Source organism: Aspergillus fijiensis, assembly GCF_003184825.1.
Source record: "Aspergillus fijiensis CBS 313.89 unplaced genomic scaffold BO72scaffold_65, whole genome shotgun sequence".
Taxonomy (NCBI): Eukaryota; Fungi; Ascomycota; class Eurotiomycetes; order Eurotiales; family Aspergillaceae; genus Aspergillus; species Aspergillus fijiensis.
The window spans coordinates 50,647-75,429 of record NW_024469041.1 but is presented as its reverse complement, the minus strand read 5'-3'; the positions used below and the strand labels follow the sequence as shown (position 1 = coordinate 75,429).

General features: G+C 54.1%; 7 protein-coding genes across 7 annotated transcripts; 2 read left to right on the top strand and 5 right to left on the bottom strand.

Moving 5' to 3' along the window:
- Positions 1-205: 205 nt before the first annotated feature.
- BO72DRAFT_251286 (uncharacterized protein) lies at positions 206-3,500 on the bottom strand. Its single transcript, XM_040940034.1, has one exon. It carries the CDS (start codon positions 3,302-3,304, stop codon positions 524-526), a length of 2,781 nt encoding a protein of 926 aa, XP_040797019.1. The 5' UTR covers positions 3,305-3,500; the 3' UTR covers positions 206-523.
- A 1,239-nt stretch (positions 3,501-4,739) lies between these two features.
- BO72DRAFT_388122 (uncharacterized protein) lies at positions 4,740-6,259 on the bottom strand (the record flags this gene model as incomplete). Its single annotated transcript, XM_040941702.1, has 6 exons — positions 4,740-5,076; positions 5,139-5,198; positions 5,251-5,331; positions 5,401-5,611; positions 5,668-5,747; positions 5,820-6,259. 6 exons carry the CDS (start codon positions 6,257-6,259, stop codon positions 4,740-4,742), a joined length of 1,209 nt encoding a protein of 402 aa, XP_040797018.1.
- Positions 6,260-13,187: 6,928 nt separating this feature from the next.
- Positions 13,188-15,006, top strand: BO72DRAFT_489291 (uncharacterized protein; the record flags this gene model as incomplete). Its single annotated transcript, XM_040948080.1, has 5 exons — positions 13,188-13,196; positions 13,274-13,297; positions 13,422-13,669; positions 13,711-14,152; positions 14,213-15,006. The coding sequence occupies 5 exons, from the start codon at positions 13,188-13,190 to the stop codon at positions 14,579-14,581; spliced, it is 1,092 nt and encodes a 363-aa protein (XP_040797017.1). The 3' UTR covers positions 14,582-15,006.
- Positions 15,007-15,507: 501 nt separating this feature from the next.
- Positions 15,508-16,854, bottom strand: BO72DRAFT_251207 (uncharacterized protein). The gene is made up of 5 exons (XM_040940033.1): positions 16,595-16,854; positions 16,475-16,511; positions 16,310-16,377; positions 15,869-16,245; positions 15,508-15,760 (listed from the first exon to the last, which is right to left on the bottom strand). Exons 1-5 carry the CDS (start codon positions 16,718-16,720, stop codon positions 15,643-15,645), a joined length of 726 nt encoding a protein of 241 aa, XP_040797016.1. The 5' UTR covers positions 16,721-16,854; the 3' UTR covers positions 15,508-15,642.
- A 478-nt stretch (positions 16,855-17,332) lies between these two features.
- Positions 17,333-19,116, bottom strand: BO72DRAFT_452098 (glycoside hydrolase family 15 protein). The gene is made up of 3 exons (XM_040945656.1): positions 18,857-19,116; positions 17,953-18,799; positions 17,333-17,896 (listed from the first exon to the last, which is right to left on the bottom strand). The coding sequence occupies exons 1-3, from the start codon at positions 19,077-19,079 to the stop codon at positions 17,419-17,421; spliced, it is 1,548 nt and encodes a 515-aa protein (XP_040797015.1). The 5' UTR covers positions 19,080-19,116; the 3' UTR covers positions 17,333-17,418.
- Positions 19,117-19,515: 399 nt separating this feature from the next.
- BO72DRAFT_531377 (sugar porter family MFS transporter) lies at positions 19,516-21,960 on the bottom strand. The gene is made up of 5 exons (XM_040950364.1): positions 20,952-21,960; positions 20,416-20,888; positions 20,001-20,346; positions 19,862-19,938; positions 19,516-19,809 (listed from the first exon to the last, which is right to left on the bottom strand). Exons 1-5 carry the CDS (start codon positions 21,484-21,486, stop codon positions 19,558-19,560), a joined length of 1,683 nt encoding a protein of 560 aa, XP_040797014.1. The 5' UTR covers positions 21,487-21,960; the 3' UTR covers positions 19,516-19,557.
- Positions 21,961-23,189: 1,229 nt separating this feature from the next.
- BO72DRAFT_251160 (V-type ATPase assembly factor PKR1) lies at positions 23,190-24,116 on the top strand. Its single transcript, XM_040940032.1, has one exon. It carries the CDS (start codon positions 23,456-23,458, stop codon positions 23,993-23,995), a length of 540 nt encoding a protein of 179 aa, XP_040797013.1. The 5' UTR covers positions 23,190-23,455; the 3' UTR covers positions 23,996-24,116.
- The last annotated feature ends 667 nt before the right edge of the window (positions 24,117-24,783 follow it).

Here is a 24,783-nt window from a genome sequence, read left to right as displayed (position 1 = left end):
CCAACCCGTGCCACAATTTGAAACAAGACTGCCAATCATCGACTGGTTGTCAACGGTGCTTTGCTCAGGACTGGCATGTAGTAGATGAAGATGCAAATGGAGTATGGAGTAGTGAAGGAGGAAGATAGATCAGCTTTCAGCCTGTCCACTTGGCGTCAGCCATGCAGTAGTTTAGTTAAGTCAGTTGAGTCTAACTAACTAAAGCAGTCTAACTCAAGCTAAGATAGTCAACCCAGTCAAAATAATTAAGAAAGCTGCCGTGGTCTGAGCGCTGCATGCCTATCCTATCCAGGTCTAGTGCCGTTTCCCACCCCCGTATCTTATCGTATCCAGCAGCTTCCCATCGTCACCACTTCTTTCAAAGGTATACAAATTCTCTTCGTATCATGAACTATGCTATGAACACTGAAATCCATAAAAGTTGACTGGTACAGCTAATCGGAAAGAAACACAAGACATTTACCACACCTCCACTATACCAACTTCAAATAAGAACAATCATCCCCCAATCCTACCGACATTCTTATTTACTGTTCGCCTCCCCCGCATACAACACATCACAAACCCGACCAACGAAGCCCTCAAGCCCGGTCCCAGAAGAAGAGCTCGACCCCTGAGTGGAAGCCAAGCCGGTGGACGCTGCAGGCATCAGAAGCACCCGCGATCCGATCTCCACCCATTCAACCGAGGAGACGAACAGGAATGTGATCTTGATCTCACCGGCCTCGGAGCTACCCGAGGACTTGATCACCTCGTGCACACCATGCTCCCGCCCACGGTCCGGATCAGGGCCATCCCCATCGAAGCTGAAGAACTCCGGCTCCGTCGGGGATGGGGGGCGCGAAATCACCTCATCTTCCGCGAGCGCCATGCAGGTCAGCCGCACTGTCGAGCGGACATTGGCGACGTAGACCGTCGCATGGCCACCCAACAGCACAGGTGGGGACAACGCAGATGCAAATTCGCTTGCCGCAAAGCTGGCCACGAAACCGGTGTGGAACTTGCGGGGGGCAGGTGCGGAGTCAGGCGGGATCTTGATCAACACGGACCCTTTGCGGATTTTGCCGAGTTGGGGTCGTTCCCCGTCCGTTGAGAGTGGCCAGGGCTCGATCCCGATGGTCCCTACTTGATCCCGGGTTAGGCTCTGCACCGGCAGCCGCAGGTTGCGGACACTGACGGCCCGCACGCGCTGCCAGCTTGCCTGCGCCGCAAGAGGGGTCTTCCCGGGAAGAGAGCCATGAGGGAACGAACTCGAAAAGTCCCCGGATGGCGGCCTACTCCGGGAGGAACTCGAGGATAGCTGTGTGTCCGAGCGTCTATCCGTCCGGTCTTTGGGGGCAGAAGTGCCGGTTCCATGCTCCGTAGCAGTATTGTATAAGACAGGCCCAATGACTAGCTCATCACCGGCCGAAATAGCTCCATACCGGACTAGCCCGCAAAGAACAATGCCGTGCGTCTCCTTCTGTCGCTCCTCACCCGATAGAGAATGGACCTTTGATAGTGGGATAGCAAAGACCTCGTCAACGTCAAAAACCGTCTCAAACGCAATTGGAGGGGCGAGGGCCTTTGGTAGAGAAACGTCCCTCAAAGGCGGCCGTGCGGGTATCGGGAGATAACGCAGCAGCGCATGCAGCTTCGCTATCCCCGAGCCGTCCACAGCACTTGTAAGAACAATAGGTACGGTAGATTGCCAACTGTGTGTCGAAGCGACGAGATTTCTCACTTCACCTGCGTCCTTGGTCCCAACATGTTGCAAATCTCCAGCAGGGGCCGCCGATACAGACAACATCGAAGGCTTTCTGCCGGACGACTTCAGGACCGAGAGGATCTGCGCGAGGTTTTTTTTCAAGCCGGTGCGGGACGCGATGTCCAGTTTAGTAATCACGATCACTGTAGGAAGCCCGAGCTTGGCACAAAGCTCCAGATGCGACAGGGCCTGCGATAATTCAGTAGACTGCTCAGACGAACCGTGGGCAATATCCGCCACTAAATCATCGTCACTTGTAGCCGGGATACAGAGGATAACATAATGCGGAGCCCAGCTGATGATACCCCTAAAAGTCGACTTCAAATACCGGACCGAGCCTGGAAGATCAGACACGAAAGCAAGTCGGCCGCCCTCCGACGCGGCATGGATGTCATCCCATGCGGCGATATTGCCAGAAGCGTAGTTGATCACATCGATGGTATCGGGACTAGACTCGTCAGAGGCGTATCCAACCAGCTCGTGGGCAACAGAGCTGGTGATCCCTGATGATATCTCGTGCCGATGCTTCAGTAAACCCAGTCGACTGGCCCCTCGACCATTGTCGAGCACAGACGAGGTCAACGTGCCCAGAAGTGAAGATTTGCCGGCTGCGCTGGGGCCCGAGATAGAGACGCGGATCTGCTCTGTCTTGGAAGAGTCGTCTAGCGAAGGCCGTCTCTTGGGGGCACTCGTCGAAGACCCGTCCTCCCCTGCGCCTGACTTCGGAGACTTGACCCGGTAAAACTCCCAATCAGGACTCACGAGGGCCTCGGCCACCCAGAGGCTATCCGTATGAACCTTGCCGGTATCGGCTTTCGCGCTGCAGGAGTCTTCCACCCACTCGCACTTGCCAACAATGACCCTACGCAGGATCTCGACCTTGCAGCCAAGGCTGGCCGCCATGACCTGCAGAGTGGACAAACTTTCTTCCAGCTCGTCCACGGTGAGTCCGACAAAGGTCCCGTCGTCGGCAACCCCTATCTCATACAGAGCTCCCTGACTCTCCTCGAGACCCGGGAGCAACCTAGCTGGCTTTTGCGGCGCCCCCAGCTGAGGGGCTGCGTCAGGGAGCACGGGCAGGACCAAATTGGCAGTCGTAGATGAGTGGAATGGTGACGACTGCTGCAGGCGCCAGAGTAACTGCGTAGTCAGGTGCTGCAGTCTCTGTTGACGACTCTCCGTGGAGCGAGCCTGCGGCGGTCGGGCAGCTGACTCGGAGCTGGAGGGTGTCGGGCTTGCGTTGGAGAGGCTCACTCGGAAATGATACGAGCCTCCCACCAGGTGGCCCGTGGACATGGCGACAAACGGACGACGGGGACGCAGCAGCAGATGCAACTTGTACTCGGTAGGACCCTCTTGTGGTTCGGGTTCCAGCTTTGCAATGCCATAATCGGAAAGCAGGTCAGGGTCGGCCCGGTCCAGCGTCGTGCTGGATCGGGTCCGGGGCACCACGCGGTTGCTGGTAGCCGCTGCCATCTGGGGTGTTGAGGAGCCTGATGTCGACCACGGCGAAGAGACCCTAGGAGGATCGGGGTCATAGGTGAATACTGATGCCATTATGAGTGGTGGTCGAGTAGAATTTAAGTGGCAGGAAATTCGGAGTGATAACGATAAATTGTGGATGTTGACAGCAGTCAGCACGAATTGTATAATCCTAGCAGGACCTCTGACTGAGTCGCTTCACTGCAGGTTCCTATATTCGACGCGCTTTGGTATAGCCTAATGTACGTAGTCCTTCGCAATGACCATAGATCGATACTATAACAAGCATCTTGGGAGGGAATGCAGTAGCTAGAGACAAACAGACTAGGCACTAGTTGGCCAACGGGACGCGTGAAAGTGTGTTTCTGAATCCAATTGCAGGAGATATGTAAACGAAGAAACAAGCGGGCTGATCAAGGGAGACGGACCATCTTCGATGCGAGTGAGTGGAGTGGGTTGAGTGAGTCATGCGTCCTGGGAATTCAGGCATCGGAAGAGCCGCGGTCCTTACGACATCGACTTGGTCAGGTGACTTCGATGCAGAAGACAGCCACGTGTCAACCTTAGTGCCTCAGGCTCAGTCAGATTCCCTGCTAGCCTCCAGGCCAACAAACACATGGTTGGGCTACCAGGGGCTAGTCATAGTACTAGACTAGCTGTTTTTCGGTCTGTTTCAGGTAAAGATAGCAAATATCAATAGTCTTCGATCCAAGAAAGCCCGAAAGCATTAGTGCTTATCCCAGTCGACTGTCCGTCTTCTTGATCGGCAATGCTTTGGTATTCTTTGGTCATAAATTTAGCAGCGTGTCGTTTCATACTGCCCCCCTTACACGAAGTCTGCATTTGAGTCGCCAACAGTCAGCAGCACCGTAATCCCAGATTTCGTATCGCCCGTGGACAATCAGTTTTGAGTGAGACACGGTCTTGACAGAGGTGGACGATTGTTGGTGGGAGTGAAGTAGTCGAAAAGAAATGGCGTTCTAGAAGTATTTGATGTACATCGCTGTCTGATCTAAATCTAGCAACAGGTATCCGGTCTAGATGACATCGCGAAGTCGCCCGAGTAAGATGACGGGCCAAGGTACTGCTGAAGATATAAATGGTGTATCACAGTAACACAAACAACAACAATCTCATAGGGTATTAAATCACGATAAATGAAAACCAGAACAATGCAAGAAATAATCGCTCCCAAAGCGTAATATGCAAGAAATGGACACTCCGGAATGTGTCTATTGGTAGATCCAGCGTACCCCTCACGCCCAGACTGGCTTGGGTCATTCGCCCAGCCAGATATCGTATTGGTAGGTGCCTTGGCCGAGCTACACCCGTGATCTCGCGTAGAGTAGTTTGCTCTACACTTGAAGACAGCGTTCCTGCGGCTGTGCCTTCAACCACTGTAGATCTGTGCTCTGGAGACAGGTTCTTGTAGTCGTAGTCTAAGAAAAGGGCCTGCTGTATGCTTTTCGGGGCCGTGGTAAGAATGGTAAGAAAAAAGCGCCCCAAGACTTCACTCAGCCGACGGCTCACGCGCGATGCCCTTACACTTCCCCTGAGCGACGTGGATGTTTCGGGCGGTGGTCCGAGTAAAAACAGCACCACAGCTGGGACATTCTGCCTTCGCTACAACGCCCGATTTCTCTCGCTGGTGGCGTAGAAGATTGCTAAAGGTGGAGAATTCGCGGCCATTGCATCCGTGATCCCAACATTGGGGTTTTGGCCGAAAGCTGATGACACGAACTTGCTGTTGTTCCGGATCCGAAGAGTTTTGCGCGGACTCGGGCGACGAGTAAACTGTCCCTGTAGGCATAAGACCTTGCGGGTGTGGTATCGAGTTAGGGGTTTGTCTGATTGATTGTCATGTTAGGCGGGACCTTGATCAGTACTGAAATATTAGCAGACCACTTACGATAGGGAAGAGCTCGGTGCCATGTAGTAGTCCGGTTGGTTTGTAAGGTAGGACGATGGCCTGATGCCAGGTTAGCATCAAGATGCTCGAAGAAAGTGTAAGGTGGGCTTACGCTGGCGCGAATGCTGGATCTGGAATTGATGGCGGGCTGCCCGAGACGGAACTGCTGGGATACGAATATGGAATTGAGGTGCTGTGAAGGCCATGGAATTAGTTTCCTTCTCGTCTTTTGATCTCTGAACCTCAACTGTCGGATCAGTACCTTCGAGGTTGTTGCCGGCTTTGTGGCATCAGATATTGTGCCGAAGGAAGCCCTGGTTGATAATAGCTCTGGGAACCGGAAGGCTGGGGGGGATAGCCAGCTGGATAACTCGGATGTGGCGGAAGAACTTGTGCTGGGGGAAATGGATGCTGGTCCATTGACATGGAGGAGGGATGAAGAGGTTGAGGCAGCCGATTTTGCCAACCATAGTCTGTCTCTCGTCAGTTCAAAACCTCGGGAGACCATGGTGTTGGTGCTCCGGCCTACTCTGTGAATTATGTGCCATGTTTGATGTCAAATAGGCTACTGATCCGGGATGCATCGATTGTGATGAGTCTCTCAAGGCTCTGGTAATTATCGGTGTTTAGCAATCGTTACCATTGGGGCTAAAGATGGGTCAAGTCAAATGCCCAACGTACCGTGGGGTGTCAAAACTGGCTTGTTCGGGGTTTCTGCTGCGGAGGAGTCCGGATGCAGGGAGTCCCCTCGGTTCACTGTCGGGCGGGATCAGCTCGGACGGGAATGGCGTTCTGGCGATAGCAGGAATGGTGTGCGACACGGGCAGATGGTGCTGTCCCTCGTTTGTGCTGATGCTCGATCTTAGGCTTCCGGGAGCGTTATACGCAGAGCCAAGGTGTGAGACACCAGCAGACCAAGCTGAAATGGCGGGTGTGGGAGCTGCTGTACTCTGAGGCGCTACGGACCTAGGCCGGCGAAAATCGTCCAGTTTGGCTAGATCGGACGGAGAAGATGGAGATGAGGATGACGGTAGATTCCAGCTGCGTGCGCAAGAGCCACTGAGCTGCCTGTGATAGAAATGCGGATATCCTGGTGAGTGGTGGATCCCCTTCGAGAGCATTGAAGATTTGCGTGGATCCGATGCTGAGAGGCAGAAAGGCAAGAGAGACAGAAGAGGCAGAAGAGGCAGACGAGGCAAATAGATAATCAACACACAGTGGGTGTTCACCGGAGAAGATCAAGTAGGGAAGAGAAAACAGCACTGAGAGTGAGAAAGTAAGATGATTCAGAGGCAGCCGCCGGGTGAGGGATAGTAGAAATGGAAGTGGAGGAGGAAGAACGAATAGTCGACTGGAACAAGCCCGAAGCACTGATGATGATGATGATGGGACATACAGTTTGGTTGGTGGTGGGAAAGTAGTAGTCTTAGCACCCACGGACGGGAATCCTTCTCGGAATCAACAGCGCAATCTATATCCACCGAAAACGAGGTGACGGGACGGGTAGTAAGACCGTCCAAAAACTACTGGGTAGTTGAGAGACAGACAGACAGACAGGTATGTAGACAGGTAGACAAAGAGACAAAGAGACAACGAGACGAGATAGTGAATAGATAGATAGATCCTTAGAACAATAGATCAATAGACATCAGAGGGGGAAAGATAAACTGATCTCTTGAGTCCATTCCATGGAACCGGTCAGACAAGAGTATTTAACGGTCTGCTGATGGAGCAGCAGCAGCCAAATCAGTCCAGAATAAGCGTAACGAACGGGGGCCGAAGAAGACTCTTGGGGTTTTGGGTATTAGGTAGGTATGGAGCTGAGTACTACTAGGTACTAGGTAGTTCGTCCCTGGTCTGGTCTTCACCAGTTTGACAGCTTATGGTGGGCGGGTATGCGTATGGGCGTACGGGTTGTATGTGGGTTGTATGTATTTTACTGTCGTCGAGCAATGGTTATGGAGAGTAATTACCACCGTCCTTCGTTCATCATTGATTATTATGGTTGTTATTATTATCATAATTATTTCTGTCGGATTTTTCCTGACCCTGCGCGCAATTCGCGTGCTTCTTCTTAATAGAGCTACGGCACTTTTTTGTTTTTTCTTTTTTTTATTTCTTTTTCTTGTGTCTGTGATTTCTTTTTTTCGATCAGTTTTTTTTTGTCTCTTTTATTTAAATGTAATTTTTGTATTTTGGACGTTTCGTCCTTATGATTTTCATCCGTCTAACAAGGTTGGGGAAATCAAAGTCCCCATTCATGATAGATGGTCGATCTATTTTTTTCCACTGCCACGGGCTGGGATGAGACACGATCTCCTTCCTCCTGGATGAATCCAGATCCCAAAGAACCAACATTGACGGAGATGGATCTTGCGACCCCTGGTGGCTTTGCATCTCCATCGGTCGCGCAGTTAGCGGCCATTGTTCGGCCGGGGCTGTGGGTGGGAAGGAGAGAAAGTAGTAATAGATGAATGGATCATGGGTCGGTGGATTGATTGATGAATGGGGATAGAGAGAGAGAGACGAGAGAGGGGAATGATGGCATGAAAGGTAAGTTAGGTTTGAGGAGCCCACTTGGACAGTGCAGTGCGGCGCTTGACAGACCAACTCCCCCCTCTCCCGGAGACAATGAAATGAATTCAATTGCGCTCTCTCACGCACGGGTCTACCCACTTGACTGTTGAAATGTTCGTTTCATCATAGGCCCTTTGCCTCTGGTTGCCCCCCGGTTCTGACCTTCAATACTGAGTCAGGAGGCTGGAAGAGGAATAGTCTCGAACCATCGCCACGTGAAGGTCGGAAGGTCCCAACGCACTCCGTAGCTCAATCGCATCAGCCTGATCCTTGGAAGCCACTTGCCGTTCCTCTGACTCCACCCGAGATGATGGGAGGGAGGGGAGGGTAAGGAGGGGAGAAACGAAGAGGGGAGGGGGGGGAAGGAAATCTAAGAAAGTCAAAGTCAAAGCAGAAGAGACCAATTGACATCAGTCATCCGCTACATGTCTGATCTTCCATCCATACCAACAACACACTGGGCAAGTCAGGCTGGAGCTCGGACAGGGGTAGTCGATGCTCGGGGAAATCTCCCAGGCCGCGGGAGTCTGGCCTGGGAGCCTCCTCGAACGTCTAGAAACAAGCTCCTAGTAACTATAGTAGTCTATACACAGTAGTGAACAGTCCGGCTGGAGCTAGCTCTTCAACCCTTCGAGCCAATATCGAATCGCACTAGGGAAGAAATTGGCAGGATCGAATATCAATCGCGATACCGACGCAGCCCCCTTGGGAAAATAGATTGTTTGACATTCCCGCTAACAAGGGTTGCTTTCCTGTGATGTGCCGTCTCACCGGCTTCTAGAAATGTAGCAAATGATAGAACATGATTAAGTTATTACATCCTCCATAGTGTTGTTGGGAAAGGGGCCCAAGGGGATGGTGAGAAATGAGTACGAAGCAGAGAAGTATCTACGCAGTACCGTACCTACCGTAGTACTGTACCTACCGTAGTACTGTACCTACCGTAGTACTGTACCTACCTAGTACTTTCCTTAGTGCAGTCCGTATGCAGATGGTTAGTAACTAGTAGTCTGGCAGTGAAGGAAGAGGGGCAATTGGGTGAAGGTTCCAATTGTCTAACAACGCTTCGTTTTGCAATCCGAATGGGTTTTTGGGGGCCGGAACCGCTCAGCAGGATAACCCAATTCCCCGATTTGGCCATCCCAGGTGGGGCTTTGCAGCGTCAAACTGGGGCATCCCAAGGGCAGGTACGGAGACTAGGTAGAGTCTACAAGGCTAGTCAGTAGTCACCCACCGCTGGTGAGTGGGTTTTTCGCAAGCAGCGAACGATAACGCCGCCTGACATTTCCAACGTGGAGCACGCGCGATCGTCATGATAACACAAAAAGGCATGGCATGGCCCTGGTTAGATCCAAAAAACCACATGGCGATAAGCAATGAGCGGTTAAAATCCATCCTTTCCGGGGGTCGGGCTATGCATGGATGGGGGTTTAGGCCGACTGGATAGCCCAGGAGTCAGGACTCAGGACAGATGAACAACCGCAAGGGGGATCCATACCTCGACTTAATCCGGCCGGTAGTCAATTGGCTCCTTCGATCGATCAATGTTTCATCGACTTGTGCCTGCTTGCCTCAGGGCTTGTTGTACGAGTGTACTCCGTACTCCGTACCTTCCCATGAATCCAAAAGCTATACTAGAAGTATAATAGAGTTGTCCCCGCTCACTATGCTCACATCACCCACGGAAACACTTCATCTATCGATCACTTATTGATCAATGTTATTGTACTGGTAGTGAGTAGTGCAGTCCTCGGTTTGGTTGCCTCAGACCTCAGACTCAGCACTCTTTCTTTCCTTCTTTTCTTCCTTCTCACTTTACTTTTTCTTCCATTCCCTTTTTTTTTAAGAAAATTTTTTCTTTTTCCATTTCTTACTGCTTCGGCCGGTTTTTGGCCCCCACGACATTAGCGGCCGCCAGCCACGCTACGGAACTCGACTCTTGCCAGATTTGGGACCGCCCTTGGGGTTTCGTTCGGTCGTTTCTTTTTCTCCCTTCATCAATCGATTGATTTAGCATGGATTTTCCAACCAAGGGTCTTCTTGGTCCTTTTTTCTGGATTGTTCTTGAGCTTGAAGACATCACATCATGACAAGGCTCTTCCCCCCCCCACCTTCCTTCTAGCCCAATACGCATAGTCCGCACGCCAGACCAGAAGTCCACTTTTCGGTGATTTTCGACACGGTTGTCGGAAAGATACTGTACTGTACGGCGCTGACAGGCTAAGGCAGCAGCTACAGCAGCTACTTAGTAGTTTCATCGCGCATCGTACGGAGTATGTGCGTATTATTGCTCGGACTCTGCTTCAAGCTCTGCTCTAGCCTGTCCGCTAAGATACATCCATGCAGTACTCGTGTACTTCTAGAATTCCCCAATGCTGACCGAAAGCTGTCGCGCGTGGAGGATCGTCCGATTCCACGACAAGTGACGACACATGGGCCTCGCAGGCTCGCATACCCTGCACTTTGTCCACGAGGGGGTGATCTCGCAACCGTTGGAGGCTTTCGCTTCCGCATCACTTTCTTCTCCCCTCTCTACGATGACGCCTGAGGCGGAGAAAAAGCCTGGTGTTCCTTTGGCGGAGCTGTCACATCCGAAGGATTCCCGGATTCATATATTATGACATCGTTCTGCCTTGGACAGTGACCGCAGTACGGACTTCGTACTATTTCGCCAAAAGTGCTCGCAAAGTATACCCAGTACGGAGTTCGGAGTATAGGTGGTGAGGTAAGGCAGGTAGTAGGTAGTCTAATTGACCAGATTGGGAACGCCTCAGGCGAGCGACTACGGACGGACGGTCAGAGCCGCCGACGGGTGGGGAGGGGAGCAGCCCGGAGAACAGATGAAAGAAGATGATTGAAGATGGAAATGATCCATTATGATCGCATCCACCATTACCAATCAGGAAATGATACCATCTCCGGAGCATGGCAAGGGCCCGATGGTCCGATCCCGTGATTTGTGATTGTGTGGGAGGTTGTTGACCGCCACGGCAATGATCGGCCAGGATCAAGAACCTCCAAAACACGCCTGCTGTCAACAGGCCCGGCGAGGACAGGACGGTCCGTAATCGAGGCGAAGAACTGGAACCACACCTAACTTCCTAAATTACCCACCATCCTCGTATTCCAATCGGAACCAACGTCCCCTCCCCCTCTCTTCAACAATTAATTCAAATGACGATGACAATAATAATAATAATCTCTCTTCGCACCCCTTGCACTGCCTGCGATCCACCCTTCCGCCCGCATTTGGGCCGAAGTGTTGAATAGCTGAGACGAGATAGACGCTTAGCGAGCGCGAAGTACGGAATTGAGAGACATCCCCAAATTAAATGGCCCCTCTATCGTGCCGTTCCAGAGCGACATGTCACGGGGCGGTGATTGACAATCAGGCTGAGGAGGATGAGGAGGATTGACTGATCTTGATTGTTGCGACCAATTTTGTCCGTTTCTACCTATACGTACCCCTTTTCGTTTACGAAGAGCGCCTAGTTACGACTGAGCTAAACTCCACCAACTAGAGGTCATGCCAATGATGTTGTCTGAATGTCGGGTGTTTGTCGTGTGGTTTGGTGTGGTCTGGTTGGCACTTGTGACTTTACAATTTGACCGAGAAACATTGACTTTGGAAGGAACTGAATGGGGCCGTTTCTCGGCGGCATCCATCCGAAGCGCTGTGCATCTTGGACAGGCGTTTCCACGTTTCCAGTTTCCACCGTGTCTGATTGCCTCGTGGTGGGTGGTGCGTCGCTGTGCACAGTCCAGCGCTTCGGCAATCCTTAGGCACCAAGGCGTCTCGGCTGGTGCACGCGCTTGTCTTGAGTCGCTCCTCTCCCCGTCTCTTGCTGGCACGCCCGCAAGGTCCAAGAGGCCCAAGAGGCCCAAGAGCCAACCAACAACAGGGTTTGAGGGTTCACGGAGGATTGGGTACCTAGTGGTACCGTTACAGACTCTCCGACGGCACAAAGAACGAACCTGCGCGACACCCGACTAGAATGCTACTCGACGGCGCGACTAGTCCGGGATCTGTCTGTCGATCGACCTTAAAGCCCATTCTCCACGTGCTGTGGCACTTTTAATGATCCTGCCTAGGATGCCGCATGCGGCCGAAATGAGTGCCGTCGTGGTGGGTAGTAGCCGTCATGCCACATGGTTGTACCCCCTGGGTAGTGTACAGTACTATCACGTATGTAGTATGTACTAGTAGGGTTACAAGGGGGGTGGAGGGGGGTGGAGGGGGGGGGGGGGGAGTAGGGGGTTTGGTTGGCTTCAGCTGGGATGTTCGGGTTGGGAGGTAAGCAGGTCATCATCAACAGCAGCAACAACAACAACAATATCATCATCACCATGAACTGTCATCACCAACCATGGCATGATGTTGCCCTGCTGCTTTCTGGGTTGGGTGAAATTAAAGGCCAACCTCCTTGTTGCCCTCGTGGGGGTTTAAACTTTCCATCCCGGGTCCCTGATTTAGAATGTTTCTCTCATTCCCGCTGTCCTTGAGAGAGCTATCGGTTCCGAGCTGTTCGGAAATTCGAAATCCATCTAATCTCCAAAGCCACTGGACAGCTGCCTCGATACTCTAGTTTTCCTTTCGGTCTGTTTTCTCCACCGCTATCTATCCAACTAGGCGCCAGGATTGAGCGCTCAGGCTGAGCCAAAACCAATAAAACTTCGACGAGCCTATCCGCCACCATAACGAGCTCCCCTCGCCATCTTCGTCTAAGCGCGTGTTATTGCCTGCCTGGCAATCATTCCAAAATTCCCTATACGACCAGTCCTATCAGTGAATCCGGCGCTAATCCCTTTTTTTTTTTCGTTCCCATTTGTGCGGACGCCACGCGTGGGACGCCAACCCCACTCAGGGGAGGGACTGAGGAGCGCCAGCCGCCAAGCACAGGTTAGTGTCAATAGCCGGCATGTGGCCATGTGCCAGATGGGCTGTCTGTCAGCCACTTTGGATTAATTTGATCCAGTGACAATCGATTGTTCAGGATTAACGAAGGCATGATGCAGTCGCTGGCTGATTAGCTAGCTAGTTTACCTAACTTAGTACTAGCCAACTGATTTTTTTGGTGTCTCGACCAGACAAACATGGTCCAAGCCTTGCTGCACCTCCCGGCTTTCCATCCCCGGGGGGCACAGCACTAGATATTTTAGCCAGGCTATCTATAATTAACCCAAACCTACTGATGTATTTGATGTGGTAATTATGTAACATCAGTGGGTGTTACTCAAGTAAATTAGATCTATCGGAAAAATGCAAGAGGAAAAAAGCTTGGGTAACTATACCCGGTCGGGAAGAGGCGATGATTGTTTACTAGGTACAGTACTATATGTACGGTGATGCAGATGCAGGTTCAAAACTGGCTGGTCGGTCGTTGATCTTCCCCGATCTGGTTCCTGGTTCGGAGTTCAAACAGAGCCGCCCGTTTTGTCGCCTCGTTCGGAGGGAGGAAGGGCAATTTAAGCATGGTCACAGTGGGGGGGGGGAATGGGAATTAAGGGAGGGAGGGACGGGTATAGGTGGGGGGTTTAGTTCTACTATGTACATGTAGTATGTACTGTACTTCTGTGCGCGGGTAAGAGCCCCAGCTATCAGCCAGCTATCAGCCAGCTATCAGCCAGCTATCATGGATGCATTGTTGTACAGTACTGTAGATCTGTTTGTACATAGTACTGTACAATGTACAACGCAGTGAGTAGCAAATGGAGGATGGGTCTGGTGTGATACGGATAGTTTATGCGAGTGAAGCTAAGCTGCACGGCTGGGCTGTAATCATCGGCGGGAGCTCCAAAGGGTTTTACAGTTCTCCTTCGCTCCTCCTTCCCCGGAGGTTCCCCAAACTTGTCAACTATCCCCATTCCCATCCCCATCCCCATCCCCCAGTCTCTGCATTCGATCCAGCGGCTGTTCTTCATGTGGCTGTCGCTGGCGGACTGGAGATGCTCCAGTATGTATGCATAACTCGCCGGCTCGCAAGTTTGCGCTCAGCTCACACCCTGCTCGCTCGTCCACTCTACTTGTTCGAATCCGGTACCGCCCCGCCGCCCGACTGATGATGGCCGCCCAAGTCCGGCGGCAGCTTACGACAACTGCACCCCCATCACCATACAAGCGTACAGCAGCAGCACACGATGAAACCCTTTTTCGGTTCACCCGCGGCCGATTCCTTACCGACGAAGCCAATGAACTGGCCAAGAGACACATCCGTTTCAACGTGGATGGACTCGCCCGCTTAGCCGTCCAGGCCGCCGAGGCTGCAAGTGATGGGCCGCGGACGTGTATCGCCATTGAAAGACTGGCCGACGGGATGCACAGCAAGGCTATACGCTTCACCATGGACAATGGGTTCCAAGCTGTGGGTAAAGTTCTGACTCCGAATGCTGGGCTTCCGCGCTTAACCACTGCCTCGGAAGTCGCGACTATGGACTTCGTAGGCCATATCCTCCCTTCTTTGTCGTGGAAGTTCACGAAAGTTGGTAACATCGGATAGATGCGCAGCGTCCTCGGTACGCCAGTTCCCAAAGTTCTCTCGTGGTATTCTTCGGCCGACAATCCGGTGGCGGCGGAGTACATCCTCATGGAGAATGCACGCGGCGTGCCACCGAGTAGCCTGTGGGACAAACTGGGTGTGCGGGTTAAGTTGAAGGTGCTTGAGAAAGTCGCCGCCTACCAGCAGCGCTGGTCCCAGGCTCGCTTTACGCAGTATGGGAGTCTGTACTACCGAGGGGATCTCGAACAGTCAAGTTCCAGTCCCGGCCTCCAGTACACGGACAAAGATGGGAATTATGCTGTTGATGAGAGGTTCGCTGTGGGGCTTTCGGTGAGTCGGCAAAATGTAGATGACGGCAGGGCAGACTGATCACTTTGTGCGGGCGCATGTAAACCCGGAGAGACAGACTTTGGGGGACCGATATCGTCTGGCTGGATGGGGTGGATGCTCGGGCAGTAATTCCGGGGAGGGTAGATCGATCTTCCGATTCGTGCAGCTGCTTTCGTGGAGAGGGTTTCGTCTCAGCTTGTGCGACTGAAATCAGGATCGATGGTGTGCGCAGGGCCCAGGAGGCTCCTTTCACACGTGGGTGTTTGAGTAGCATGCTCGTCATTGAGATTCTTGCGTCGAAGGGATTCTGCTCACACAGGCCACCTACGCTGACAAGATGTATTGATGGAGACTACAATGCTGTACACACAGACTCCGTAAGGAAGTCGGATGCAATGACCGGATATATGAACAGTGCAGAGCCGAGTATATTCAATATGATCTCCTACAAAACGTCCGATGACAACTGAACTGAACTCTCAGCATGGTATCTAAATCTATATACACTTGTAAGAGTTCTAAATCCAAGGTATCCCCACGCCACATCCTCCAGACAAATATACAGTAAGTTACTGCACAGTCCAGGCGTCCTTCACGATTTACTCCTCAAAACTCACCACCTTCCCCATCCCTTGTGCCCGTGTCCCTTCACCCCCCGATCCGCCCAGTCCACCCCCCTTATGCCGTCCCTTCTCCCCCCGATCCGCCAAGTCCTCCCCAGAATCAGAAACAACATCCACAGTCCTCACCACCGAAACCCCCTGCTCCAATTCCCGCTCCAATTCCCGCTCCCGCTCCCCGGAACCCACAACCTCAACACTAGCCGAATAACTCCCACCCCCGACACGGAACCCATCGAAGAACACCGGGGTCTCAATCACCGGCCGCGTCAGATGGATGCTCACCGTACTCTTCGGGCAGTGTTGCGCCGCTGCCCCCTGCCCCCCGGCCCCCGCATTGACGAGAGACAGACACCGCGAACATGCCCGGCTGAAGAGCGGGTAGAGCGGGGGCATGCAGGCGCAGAGGATGGAGGCGCTGGCCTCGGCGCTGGCGAGGAGGGCGGTGGTGCGGGATTTGTCTGGTGGTTGTTGAGCTGGTTAGACCAAGGCAGGGCAGGGCAGGGCAGGGTAATGCAACGCACGCGATAAATCCCCCCGGCCTCGCGTCAAGATCTCAATCACCGTGATCAGCTGGACGATGCTGATTACGACCACCCTACCTCCGAAATTCTCAGTATCAGCACTTCCCGAAGGTAGGTAACCGAGTCCACCCGTCCCCAAGAACGCAAACGCAAGGGAAAGGGAAAGGAGAACGGAAGCATACACCAATCCCAGCCCGAACAACAGGAACAACCCCGCCTTCACCCTTCGCCGCAGCGTCAGCTTCGGGATCACGACCAGCGGGATGGCCAGCACGACCACGTGCGTCGCGATCTGGATGGCGCCGTTGCTCAGCCACACCGCTTTTTTCGGCAGGCATCGAGGCTGAGGGGTGGTGCCCGACCAGAAGTCGCGCACGGGCAGGCAGAAGAGGATTGCGCTGAGGACCATCCATGTCCCGGCTACGCACATGAGGCCGGCGAGGCTGTAGCTTGCGAGGAGGACACGGCGGAGTCGGAAGAGCCGGGTGTACAGGGCCAGGGCGGAGAGTTTGCTGGCGAGGAGGGTGAGGTGGTAGAAGGGCAGGGAGAGGTATAGTGCCTTTTTGGTTTTTGTTAGTGATGAGGGACAAGGGTGATGGGGGGAGGGGATGCTTGGGACGGACTTTGAGTTGGGTTCGGAGGGCGGAGGGGGGGAGGGTTTCGCCGGGGTGGCCGAGGCCGTGTTGGATTTCTGGGGGGATGTTAGCTTGGGGTTGGGGGTGTTGATTGTGAGGTTGAGATTCTTGGGTTGACGGTTGACGGTTGACAGGGGGAGGTGAGGGACTTGCCTACGACTCTGCAGGAGAAGAGGACGAGGTTGGCGGCCTGTAGTAGTTAGTGGTCAGTCAGTGATTGTTCCCCTGAAGGAAGTATACAGCACTTGAGCTTCATTCCATACTTATACTTACCAAAGCCACCACAATCAGCAGATCATCCCACCCCGCACTCCGCAGACGCTGCCGAGTCCACAAGCGCAGAACCACCGTGATGGTCGCTAGCCCGGTGAACGAGACCAGAAAGGCCAGCACTTGCATGGTGCATACTTGGTCAAGAGAGCGGAGTGTGTTGCGTGTCCGGCAGTCTGTCTCTATATCAATCGAACCCTCGTAGCCTCAAATTTGATGTGATATGAAGCTGAAAGAGTCTAGACCACAAAGTCAGACCGAGTAGACCCGAGCCCTCCCCGACGCCATCGTCAACGGTTCACAACGGTTCGATCGATATTCATACTTTGGATCGGGGATGCGGGAGCATCTCTGCGTTCCATGGGTTGACCACAGCTCGCATCCCGCCTTCCAATGAGATGCTACACAAGTGCAATGTGAACGGTTGTCAGATGCAAGCTAGACTCATTCGAGCAATCTGCCAGAAATATGGGAGAAGTCATGATTTCATGAGATACTCCAGGCTGCCCCCCGCCCCCCCCCCCCCTCCCCGGTGCATGCTTCCGGAAGGGTGGCGAAGACAATGCCATAGAACTGTACGGTACGTTGTTCAACCGACCCTTGACATTTATGCTATGCAGAGATTGTCAGCCATGACCTCGGTTGTGTGTGGTTGTTTTTCGGGCGGATAGGCTCGGAGAAGACCGATGCCCCGGGAACATTCGGCCGAATACATACTACGATCTGGCTGGCATAAGTCCTACTCGTGTATTTCAATCAGGTACACATATCACGGCTGCTCAAGCTCCCGCAAGCATCTAAATTGCCGCGTGGTGAGGCCAGACCAATCACTTCAGCTCGTCGTGCACCTGCACCCGCCATGACCCCACGGCCGGCGTAGCATACTGGCCCCGGACGCTCGTCGCGCTACACGTCGCCGGGGCCGGCTCTGCCGCGGACGCGCCCCACGACGGAGGCACGGCACCGCTGCGTCTCGCCGTCGCCGTCAGGAACGCGGCAAACGACCACGTCAGATCGACCGCCGAGACCGGCTGCCCCGTGGTGCGGTCGAACTGCTCCGCCAACCCGCCATCCGCCGGGGTATACTGCTGGACCACCGCGACAAAGCCGTCCGCATACCGCCTCACGGCATCGCTGATGGCCGCGTACTCATCCGAGGCGCGTGGGTAGGACTCCGGGACAATGTCGCGGATGAGATCCGCGAAGAAAGGCGCAGACACTGCCGTCACCTCGATGACGCCTTGTCGGTCCCACTGGTACAAGGCATCGTACAATTGCTCGGCCGCGGCAAGGGTCGTGAGGTACCTAGTTCCTCATTAATGATAGGACGGGGAAAGACTCAGCACGACACACACACACACCATGGATGGCCCCCCTGATAGATATCCTCAGCGTAGCGCCCCACTGCCGCCGCCGTGCCAGCGCCACGGCCCTGGTTCACCTTGTAAAGCGACCGGAACGAGTCCACCACATGCTTATGATTCGACAGCGCGCGGGCGGAGCACGGCTGGAAGGTACCGCCGCCACTTTCAGCACCACATGAAGCCTCCGGATCGAAGGTGTGGACGGCAGCAAGGATCGAATTCGCATCGAGCCCCGAGCGCCCGCTCGTGGGGATATTGGAAATGACCGCCGCCGCCGCGGCGCCGTCCCAATACTGCTGGAGATGGCACAGGATCTGCGGCGCGACCGCGGCGCAGCCGGCGCACGGCTCGCCCACCGCCTCGGCGAACGCCTGGCCCTCGACGAGCGCCTTGTGCTGGACGGCGGTGGTGAAGAACGAGGACCCCCGGACCTCCTCCCAGAGGTCGAAGGTGGTCTCGTTCCAGTACTCGGCCACGTAGGCCAGGTCGTTGCGGACGATGGGCCAGACGTTGGCTCGCGCGAGGGCGGTCTGGCCGTGGGCGACGAGGTGGTTCCCGTAGGCGATGAGGGCGGAGGCGCGCAGCGGGGGCCCGTCGCGCTGCGGCCGCCCCCACGCTTCCGTGAACTCGGTCATGTTCACGTGGAATTTGGGCTCGCCCAGGCCGGCGCCGTCGGCCAGGGAGCCGGACGGGTTGGAGATGGTTTGCTGGGTGGCTTGCGAGGTGACGAAATGCTGGAGGATGCGCTCGATGGAGGTCTTGTCTCCGTCGTCGGTCAGGTCGGTCAGATGGCCGGTGATGGCGGGGATGGTCAGCCCCGCATCTCGGGTCCAGGTGTAGAAATCTGCCAAGAGTCGTTAGCTTGTTCATATGTGTGCAATGGACTTGGAATCAGGTGTACAATCGGGGTCGGATTTGGAGGGCGAGGCGACCACAATGCCCGGATAGGCGCCCTGGGCCAGTGCTCCATCCGCTCCGATGTTATTGAGGATTCCCTGCCAGGCGATTGGGGTTTCTTTTTCGATGAATTCAGCGAGGGAAATCGCATCGAACGTTTCGGTATTTGAAGTCGCAAGGGCTGTGTCGAGGATGGCTTTCAGTAGAAGTAAGTGCTTGGACCACATGTTGGATGATAATGCCCTCCTTGAATGGGTGTGAGTGAGCGAAGTTGGCAAGTCGCGGGGAGTGGACGGGGACAAGGCGACCTTTTGTGGTTGTCTCTCCCTCTTCCCCCCCCCCCGCATAATGCAGGGCTGATCGGCGGTTACACTGCATGCAGCGCATTATGGTCTTTGTCCTACCCACGAAGCAGCAAGCATAATTCAGATCCAGGATATTTGGTTATACTCATGTGGTATCATTTCGGGCGCAGGGGACACTCGACAAGACAACCAGTCTACAGTCTACATTATAAGCACACATGACACAATCGTGAAAATTGGAAATCGTGATTCATAACCCTGGTACTACCTAATCAATGCTATGTATGAAGAATTGAAGCTGCAGCGCATCAATCCACCAGTGGACGTGACACCGCAGGTAATTTGCACCCTACCACATCCCTGATGAGACGAGGACAGAGGGCTAGACTGCCAGATCTGCTCAAACAGAAGCGCCTTGGGTCTCCTCCGCCTCCTCCTCCTCCTGCAGTATCCGAGCCTCGACCGCCCGTCGAAGGTCCCGATCGGCCTCGCTGGAATTGTCCTTGAAGATGTGGTCCATCTGCTCGAGGGTGCGCCCTTTCGTCTCGGGCACGAAGAAAAAGGTCCACAGGAAGGTGAGGACACAGAAGACGGCGAAGAAGACGTAGGCACCGTAGCCGGTGTCTTGGATGAGGGGTGGAGTGATCAGGCCCTGTCGGGATACGTTAATGGAGGTGAATCACCAATCGAGCTGCTTCACTTACGATAATGAAGTTATTGAGCCAGTTGGAGCAGGTGGAGAGGGCCACTCCCTTGGCGCGGAGCGAAGAGGGGAAGATTTCTGTGGGTTGTTGTTAGTATCCTTGTTCTTGTGCGTGTCAAGTCATGGGGGTTTCTGCTTACCGGACGGCATAGCCCAGCCAACAGGACCAATTGATCCCCCAAAGGCAATCATGTACACGAAAAGAAGAGCTACACTGGCCCAGCCGGGGCCCCGGTGAGCAGGCCAGTTGTCCGAGTAAAGGCCGACCAGGACGGAGATGATGATGTGGCAGAGAGCCATGATGGCGGCGCCCCAGAGAAGCAACGGGCGACGGCCAATGCTGTCCATCGTCCAGATTGTCGTGGCCACACCGACCAGCTGCAGGACGTTGAGGATTCCGGACATGAGAAGTTGCATGTCGTAGTCGAGACCCATGGTCTCGAATAGGGTCGGAGAGTAGTAGATGAGGGCATTGATTCCAACGAACTATCATCATGTTAGCCCTGGAAATTGAAATAGTAGGCATAGGGGTGGATACAGGAGATCGAAGCATACCTGCTGGAAGAACATGAGCATGACACCCACATGGGTTCGCCGCCAACACCCGCTCTTGAAACAGTCCGCCCAGCCGGCCATCTCCAACAGCAGCGAGCTCTTGAGTCCGCCACCCTGGAGATTGGGATGCTTCTGCGCGTTGATCTCCTGGTGAAATCGTACTTCGGCCTTGATATCCATAAACTCCTGGCGCACACGCTTGTCCGTCGCAGGCAGTTGCCGCAGTCGCGACAGACTCTGTAGGGCTTCCTCCTCTCTTCCCTTGGAGGCCAGCCACCGCGGCGAGAAAGGCAAGACAATGACACCAGCCACCAAGATAATAGCAGGGGCCATCTGAAGCAGGAACGGCAGGCGCCAGGCCCATTCGCCGGCCATGTATCGCGTGCCATAGGTGATCCAGTACGCGATGACAATTCCCAGCACAATGAAGAACTCCTCCAGCACTAAGAGGGTACCGCGACACTCGGGAGGGCCTATGTGCAGCAACAAACATTAGCATCGAGAAGGCCAGTCCGCCTCCAATAGTGGATACATACTAATCTCCGAGATGTACAATGGGGCCACCATGGACAACATGCCGATCCCCAGACCACCAATAAACCGGGCAACTGTCAGCATGGCATAGTCCATCGCCGCCGTCTGCAGGATAGAACCGATCAAGAAGATGATCACTGCCACGATGATGGAGTAGCGTCGCGAAATCTTATCCGCGATCCAACCCTGGTTCAATGCGCCAATGAGGGCTCCCAACTCAATCATTGCGGTCATCAATCCTTTCCAGAACCCGGAGCCGGAGTGTCCCTCCGCTACCTCGGGGAAGCGCTTCAGGAATTGCTCCATGACTAGGATCACGGAGACCACACCCTGGTCATACCCGAAGAGCAGACCTCCCAGGGTTGAGCATCCGGCACACAGGAGCACAAAGGGATTGGCGATGAGACCCCGGATCCCGGGGGGGCCGTAAGGCTCCCGGCCGTCGACGATATCTTCGGCATGGTGGGAGACCCCTTGGATGGAGGACCGACCATCTGCAATGAGGTCTTTTGTGGGCGGATCAGATTTGGTGGCCATTGCCACAGATGTGAAGGATAAACAAAGGGGGAAGAAGGAGGAGAGAAGTGCTTGGGGAGTGATCCCGAGTGGGACGGAGAGAGGAAAAGCAAAAAAATCTGATGCAGATGATCGATGTTACGAGAGAGGTCTACAGTCTACATGTCTGCAGAGAGAGGTTACAGTGTTACTTATAGTCATACAGAATCCGGGGGCAGTGAATCTTGTTGAAGCTTGGAACCAGTCGGAGGCAGCCAAAAGCCTTGGGTAACGGCGGGCGGACCGGTACGACCTGATTCGCCCAGGCCCAGATTGTTGGCCCCGGATGGTTCCAACGCCATGAGGCAGAAGAGAGGAGAAGAAAATAACCCTAAATGCGGTGATCTGCAGGGTGGATTGTCGAATAGAAGAGGGGGGGATGCAGGTGGGCCGGGGATAGAGCATCTCTCCCTTCGAAGCCAAGCGGCCAAGCGGCGAATCCCATCGAAGAGAGCGGACTGGGAATGGAACAAGATCGAATTGCCAGGTTGGTGTCTTATCAGATATCAGACTCTTTGTCTCAACAACAGAACAGAAAAGAATCTGAGAATTGAATCAGACCACCCGCTAGCACCTGTAGTCAAGATTGTGCGATCTTCCTTGATTGTGTGTGCTTGTCATCGCAATGCAGCACGTGCCGTCGTCATTGTAACAGCATGGGAGTCCATCAGCCGAATCCGGGCATGCAAACGGAATCAGACTTGGCTTCAGTCCAGGTCGGGGAAGTTCCGTGGGGGTTGTATGAGCAAACAGAGTTGTTTAGCCCCCCTTCCCTTCTCAGACTGCAGGCTGGTCAGTCTGATACCTCCGACCTGGTCAATATCTATGGGTCACGGGTAGGGAGGGTGACCGTGTCATCACTTCTTCAGCCGTGGAGATGACAGGTGCATCTCTCAACGCACGAGAAAGAAAGTAAAAATGATGACTGCATCTTCCAATCACGCGCTGGCTAGAGTTGCCCCAATCGGGGGGGTTGCGAATGACCGGGGATATTGGGGGGGGGGGGGGGGGGGGGGGGGGGGGGGGGGGGGGGGGGGGGGGGGGGGGGGGGGGGGGGATGAGATAGTCGGCAACGGAAATGGGTAGAGACGGAGAGCTGACGATAGCCGGATGGGGTTGAGGGAGAGAGACATTTTGGGATACGCTGTGCTGTAAGTGCCTGCCTGCCTGCCTGCCTGCCTGCCTGCCTGCCTGCCTGCCTGCCTGACAAACCATTCGATCCCGTGATGATGAGGGTGACTTTGAGCGGTGTTGGTGTTTTGGTGCGGTCGTTGGGCTGCTGCTGCTGCTGCTGCTGCTTCCTCATCTCTGCTGCCCACCGCCAGAGCGGGCAGCTGCTCTCTCTCTCTCTCTCTCTCTCTCCCCCTCTTTTCCTTACCTTTCCTCTTTCTCCATCATCTCTTCATGAAAGTATTCTTTACTTCCCCAGCTCCCTCTATCCACCTTCGTCTACTATTTCCACTTTTACCCATCGATCCCCCACGGGGTAAACTGTGGCTAACTCAGTTCCTGGCCTACCAAAGTCACCAGCAGTGAGATTCCCCACCATCGGCTCAAGTCAAACGCCGACCGGCCAAACCTGATCGGTCGATCCTCCCCCGCAACCCAAACATTCCGCGACTCTCCCCTGCGCCGACTTTCCCTCCATCTTCCTCAACCCTCCTCCAACTCGGTATCTTGCACAGAAGACTGGACCTTTGTACTCGCCCGATCTCTGGCTAGCTGCAGAGCTATCTTGTCTCTCAACGCATTTCAGCGGCCTCATACCGACCATCAACCGGCTGAAAGACACGGGGGAAAATAAGCACAGAAAAAGAAATCCACCACCGCTACAACGGATTCCACTTTCCGGCTGCGACGTCATTCCTCTTTCTCCCCCCAGCTTCACCCAACCTACCTTGCAATCTCCCCCGCATTCAGCCGGCCAATCGAGCTGAAGCAGATTGCCATTATGGCTTCGTTCATGGAGGACCTCTGGTCCAGCATTTTCACTCCGGGACCCACCCCCACGCTCCTTGTTGCAACCAACGTCACCTTTGCAGCTCTGCAGGCTTTGCTCCTGTCTCTCCTCCTGGCTACCTACAGCATCCACTTTCTGGTTCTATCCTTTCTGTCCGGCGCTCTCTGGTGGTCCATCAACTGGTTTGCGCGGGAAGTAAGGCAGTTCCAAGCAGAGCAGGCGGAGAAAGACAAGCAAGCGGTTAAGGAACCGGACGAGAGCTCCGAGGACAAGCCCGACAGCAGCATCCGCAAGACTCCTGGCGCTATTGACGCCACCGATAGTGATACGGAGACTGAACAAATCGCAGGGCGCAAGGAAACGGCACCAGCGCCCACTTCCGCTCCGCGTTCCACCACTGCCTCGGCCACCCTCCAGCTCCCCGAGGCGCAAGGCGAAATTCGGAAGCGTCTCAGCGTCAGCGGCGAGAGCTCGGGCTACCAGAGTACCGATAGCGAATGGGAGAAGGTGGACGATAACCAGGCGGCCTAGATCCGCAACAGGCTTGCGATCTCGCAGGTGCAGCTACATTTTGGGGCCCAGATCCGGCTCGAATTGCTTTTTGGTTACACCTCCCTACACAACCCCTCAGAACAGACTCCAATACATCTGTCTCGTGAGCGGGTCAGATACATATGTTCAATATTTGAGTGGCCTTGTCTTTTCCTCGCACCGACGAGATACCCGTTAGAGAACATGCCTTGCCGGTAGACTGATGATTTGCCAATGTATCATCAGGTTAGACTTATTCCGTGCATTAGAACAGCCCATGGACCATAGTAGTGGTCTCTCATCACACTAGCATTCAACACACTGGCGGGAGAGTGATAAGCCCCCGGTAGTACAAATATCGGAGAAGCTCTTGGCCAGAGTAAAGCGGCTGCAGGCCGTGTTTTCATACTGCACAGCAAATACGAGATCCCCGCTTGAAGATATTCTAAGAATACTATTGTTCGAGAGCAAGGATCAGCTAGAGGCATGATTATCCCGTATGGCTCGCTAGTGCCTTGTATCCGTTGATCTGACATGGCGACTGCGCTCGATACCTCGTACTCCGGGTTCTATATTTTTCTTCGAAGCTCAAGTAACATGAAAGCAAAAGCTCCCTTTGCTACCTTTGCAACACAATATAGGCTCAAGCTGTAATGCTGTAGACTTCCGTGCGCTGTAGCAACTAACGTCATTTTCTTTTGCTGAATCATGCACTTCTAATGAACTTAGTTCTGTGCTCTGGCTGTGCCTCAGCTAGCAGCTATAATTTATTCTGTCTTGCTTGGGGA

Coding starts and splice junctions, on each gene's coding strand:
- BO72DRAFT_251286 (XM_040940034.1), bottom strand. CDS start 3,304: ATGGCATCAGTATTCACCTATGACCCCGATCCTCCTAGGGTCTCTTCG.
- BO72DRAFT_251207 (XM_040940033.1), bottom strand. CDS start 16,720: ATGCAAGTGCTGGCCTTTCTGGTCTCGTTCACCGGGCTAGCGACCATC. Junction 16,246..16,309: donor CCCTCCGAACCCAACTCAAA/GTCCGTCCCAAG, acceptor AAAACCAAAAAG/GCACTATACCTCTCCCTGCC. Junction 15,761..15,868: donor TTGTTCGGGCTGGGATTGGT/GTATGCTTCCGT, acceptor TTTCGGAGGTAG/GGTGGTCGTAATCAGCATCG.
- BO72DRAFT_452098 (XM_040945656.1), bottom strand. CDS start 19,079: ATGTGGTCCAAGCACTTACTTCTACTGAAAGCCATCCTCGACACAGCC. Junction 18,800..18,856: donor CTCCAAATCCGACCCCGATT/GTACACCTGATT, acceptor GACTCTTGGCAG/ATTTCTACACCTGGACCCGA. Junction 17,897..17,952: donor TATCAGGGGGGCCATCCATG/GTGTGTGTGTGT, acceptor ATGAGGAACTAG/GTACCTCACGACCCTTGCCG.
- BO72DRAFT_531377 (XM_040950364.1), bottom strand. CDS start 21,486: ATGGCCACCAAATCTGATCCGCCCACAAAAGACCTCATTGCAGATGGT. Junction 20,347..20,415: donor TGCTCATGTTCTTCCAGCAG/GTATGCTTCGAT, acceptor ACATGATGATAG/TTCGTTGGAATCAATGCCCT. Junction 19,939..20,000: donor TGGCTGGGCTATGCCGTCCG/GTAAGCAGAAAC, acceptor AACAACCCACAG/AAATCTTCCCCTCTTCGCTC.
- BO72DRAFT_251160 (XM_040940032.1), top strand. CDS start 23,456: ATGGCTTCGTTCATGGAGGACCTCTGGTCCAGCATTTTCACTCCGGGA.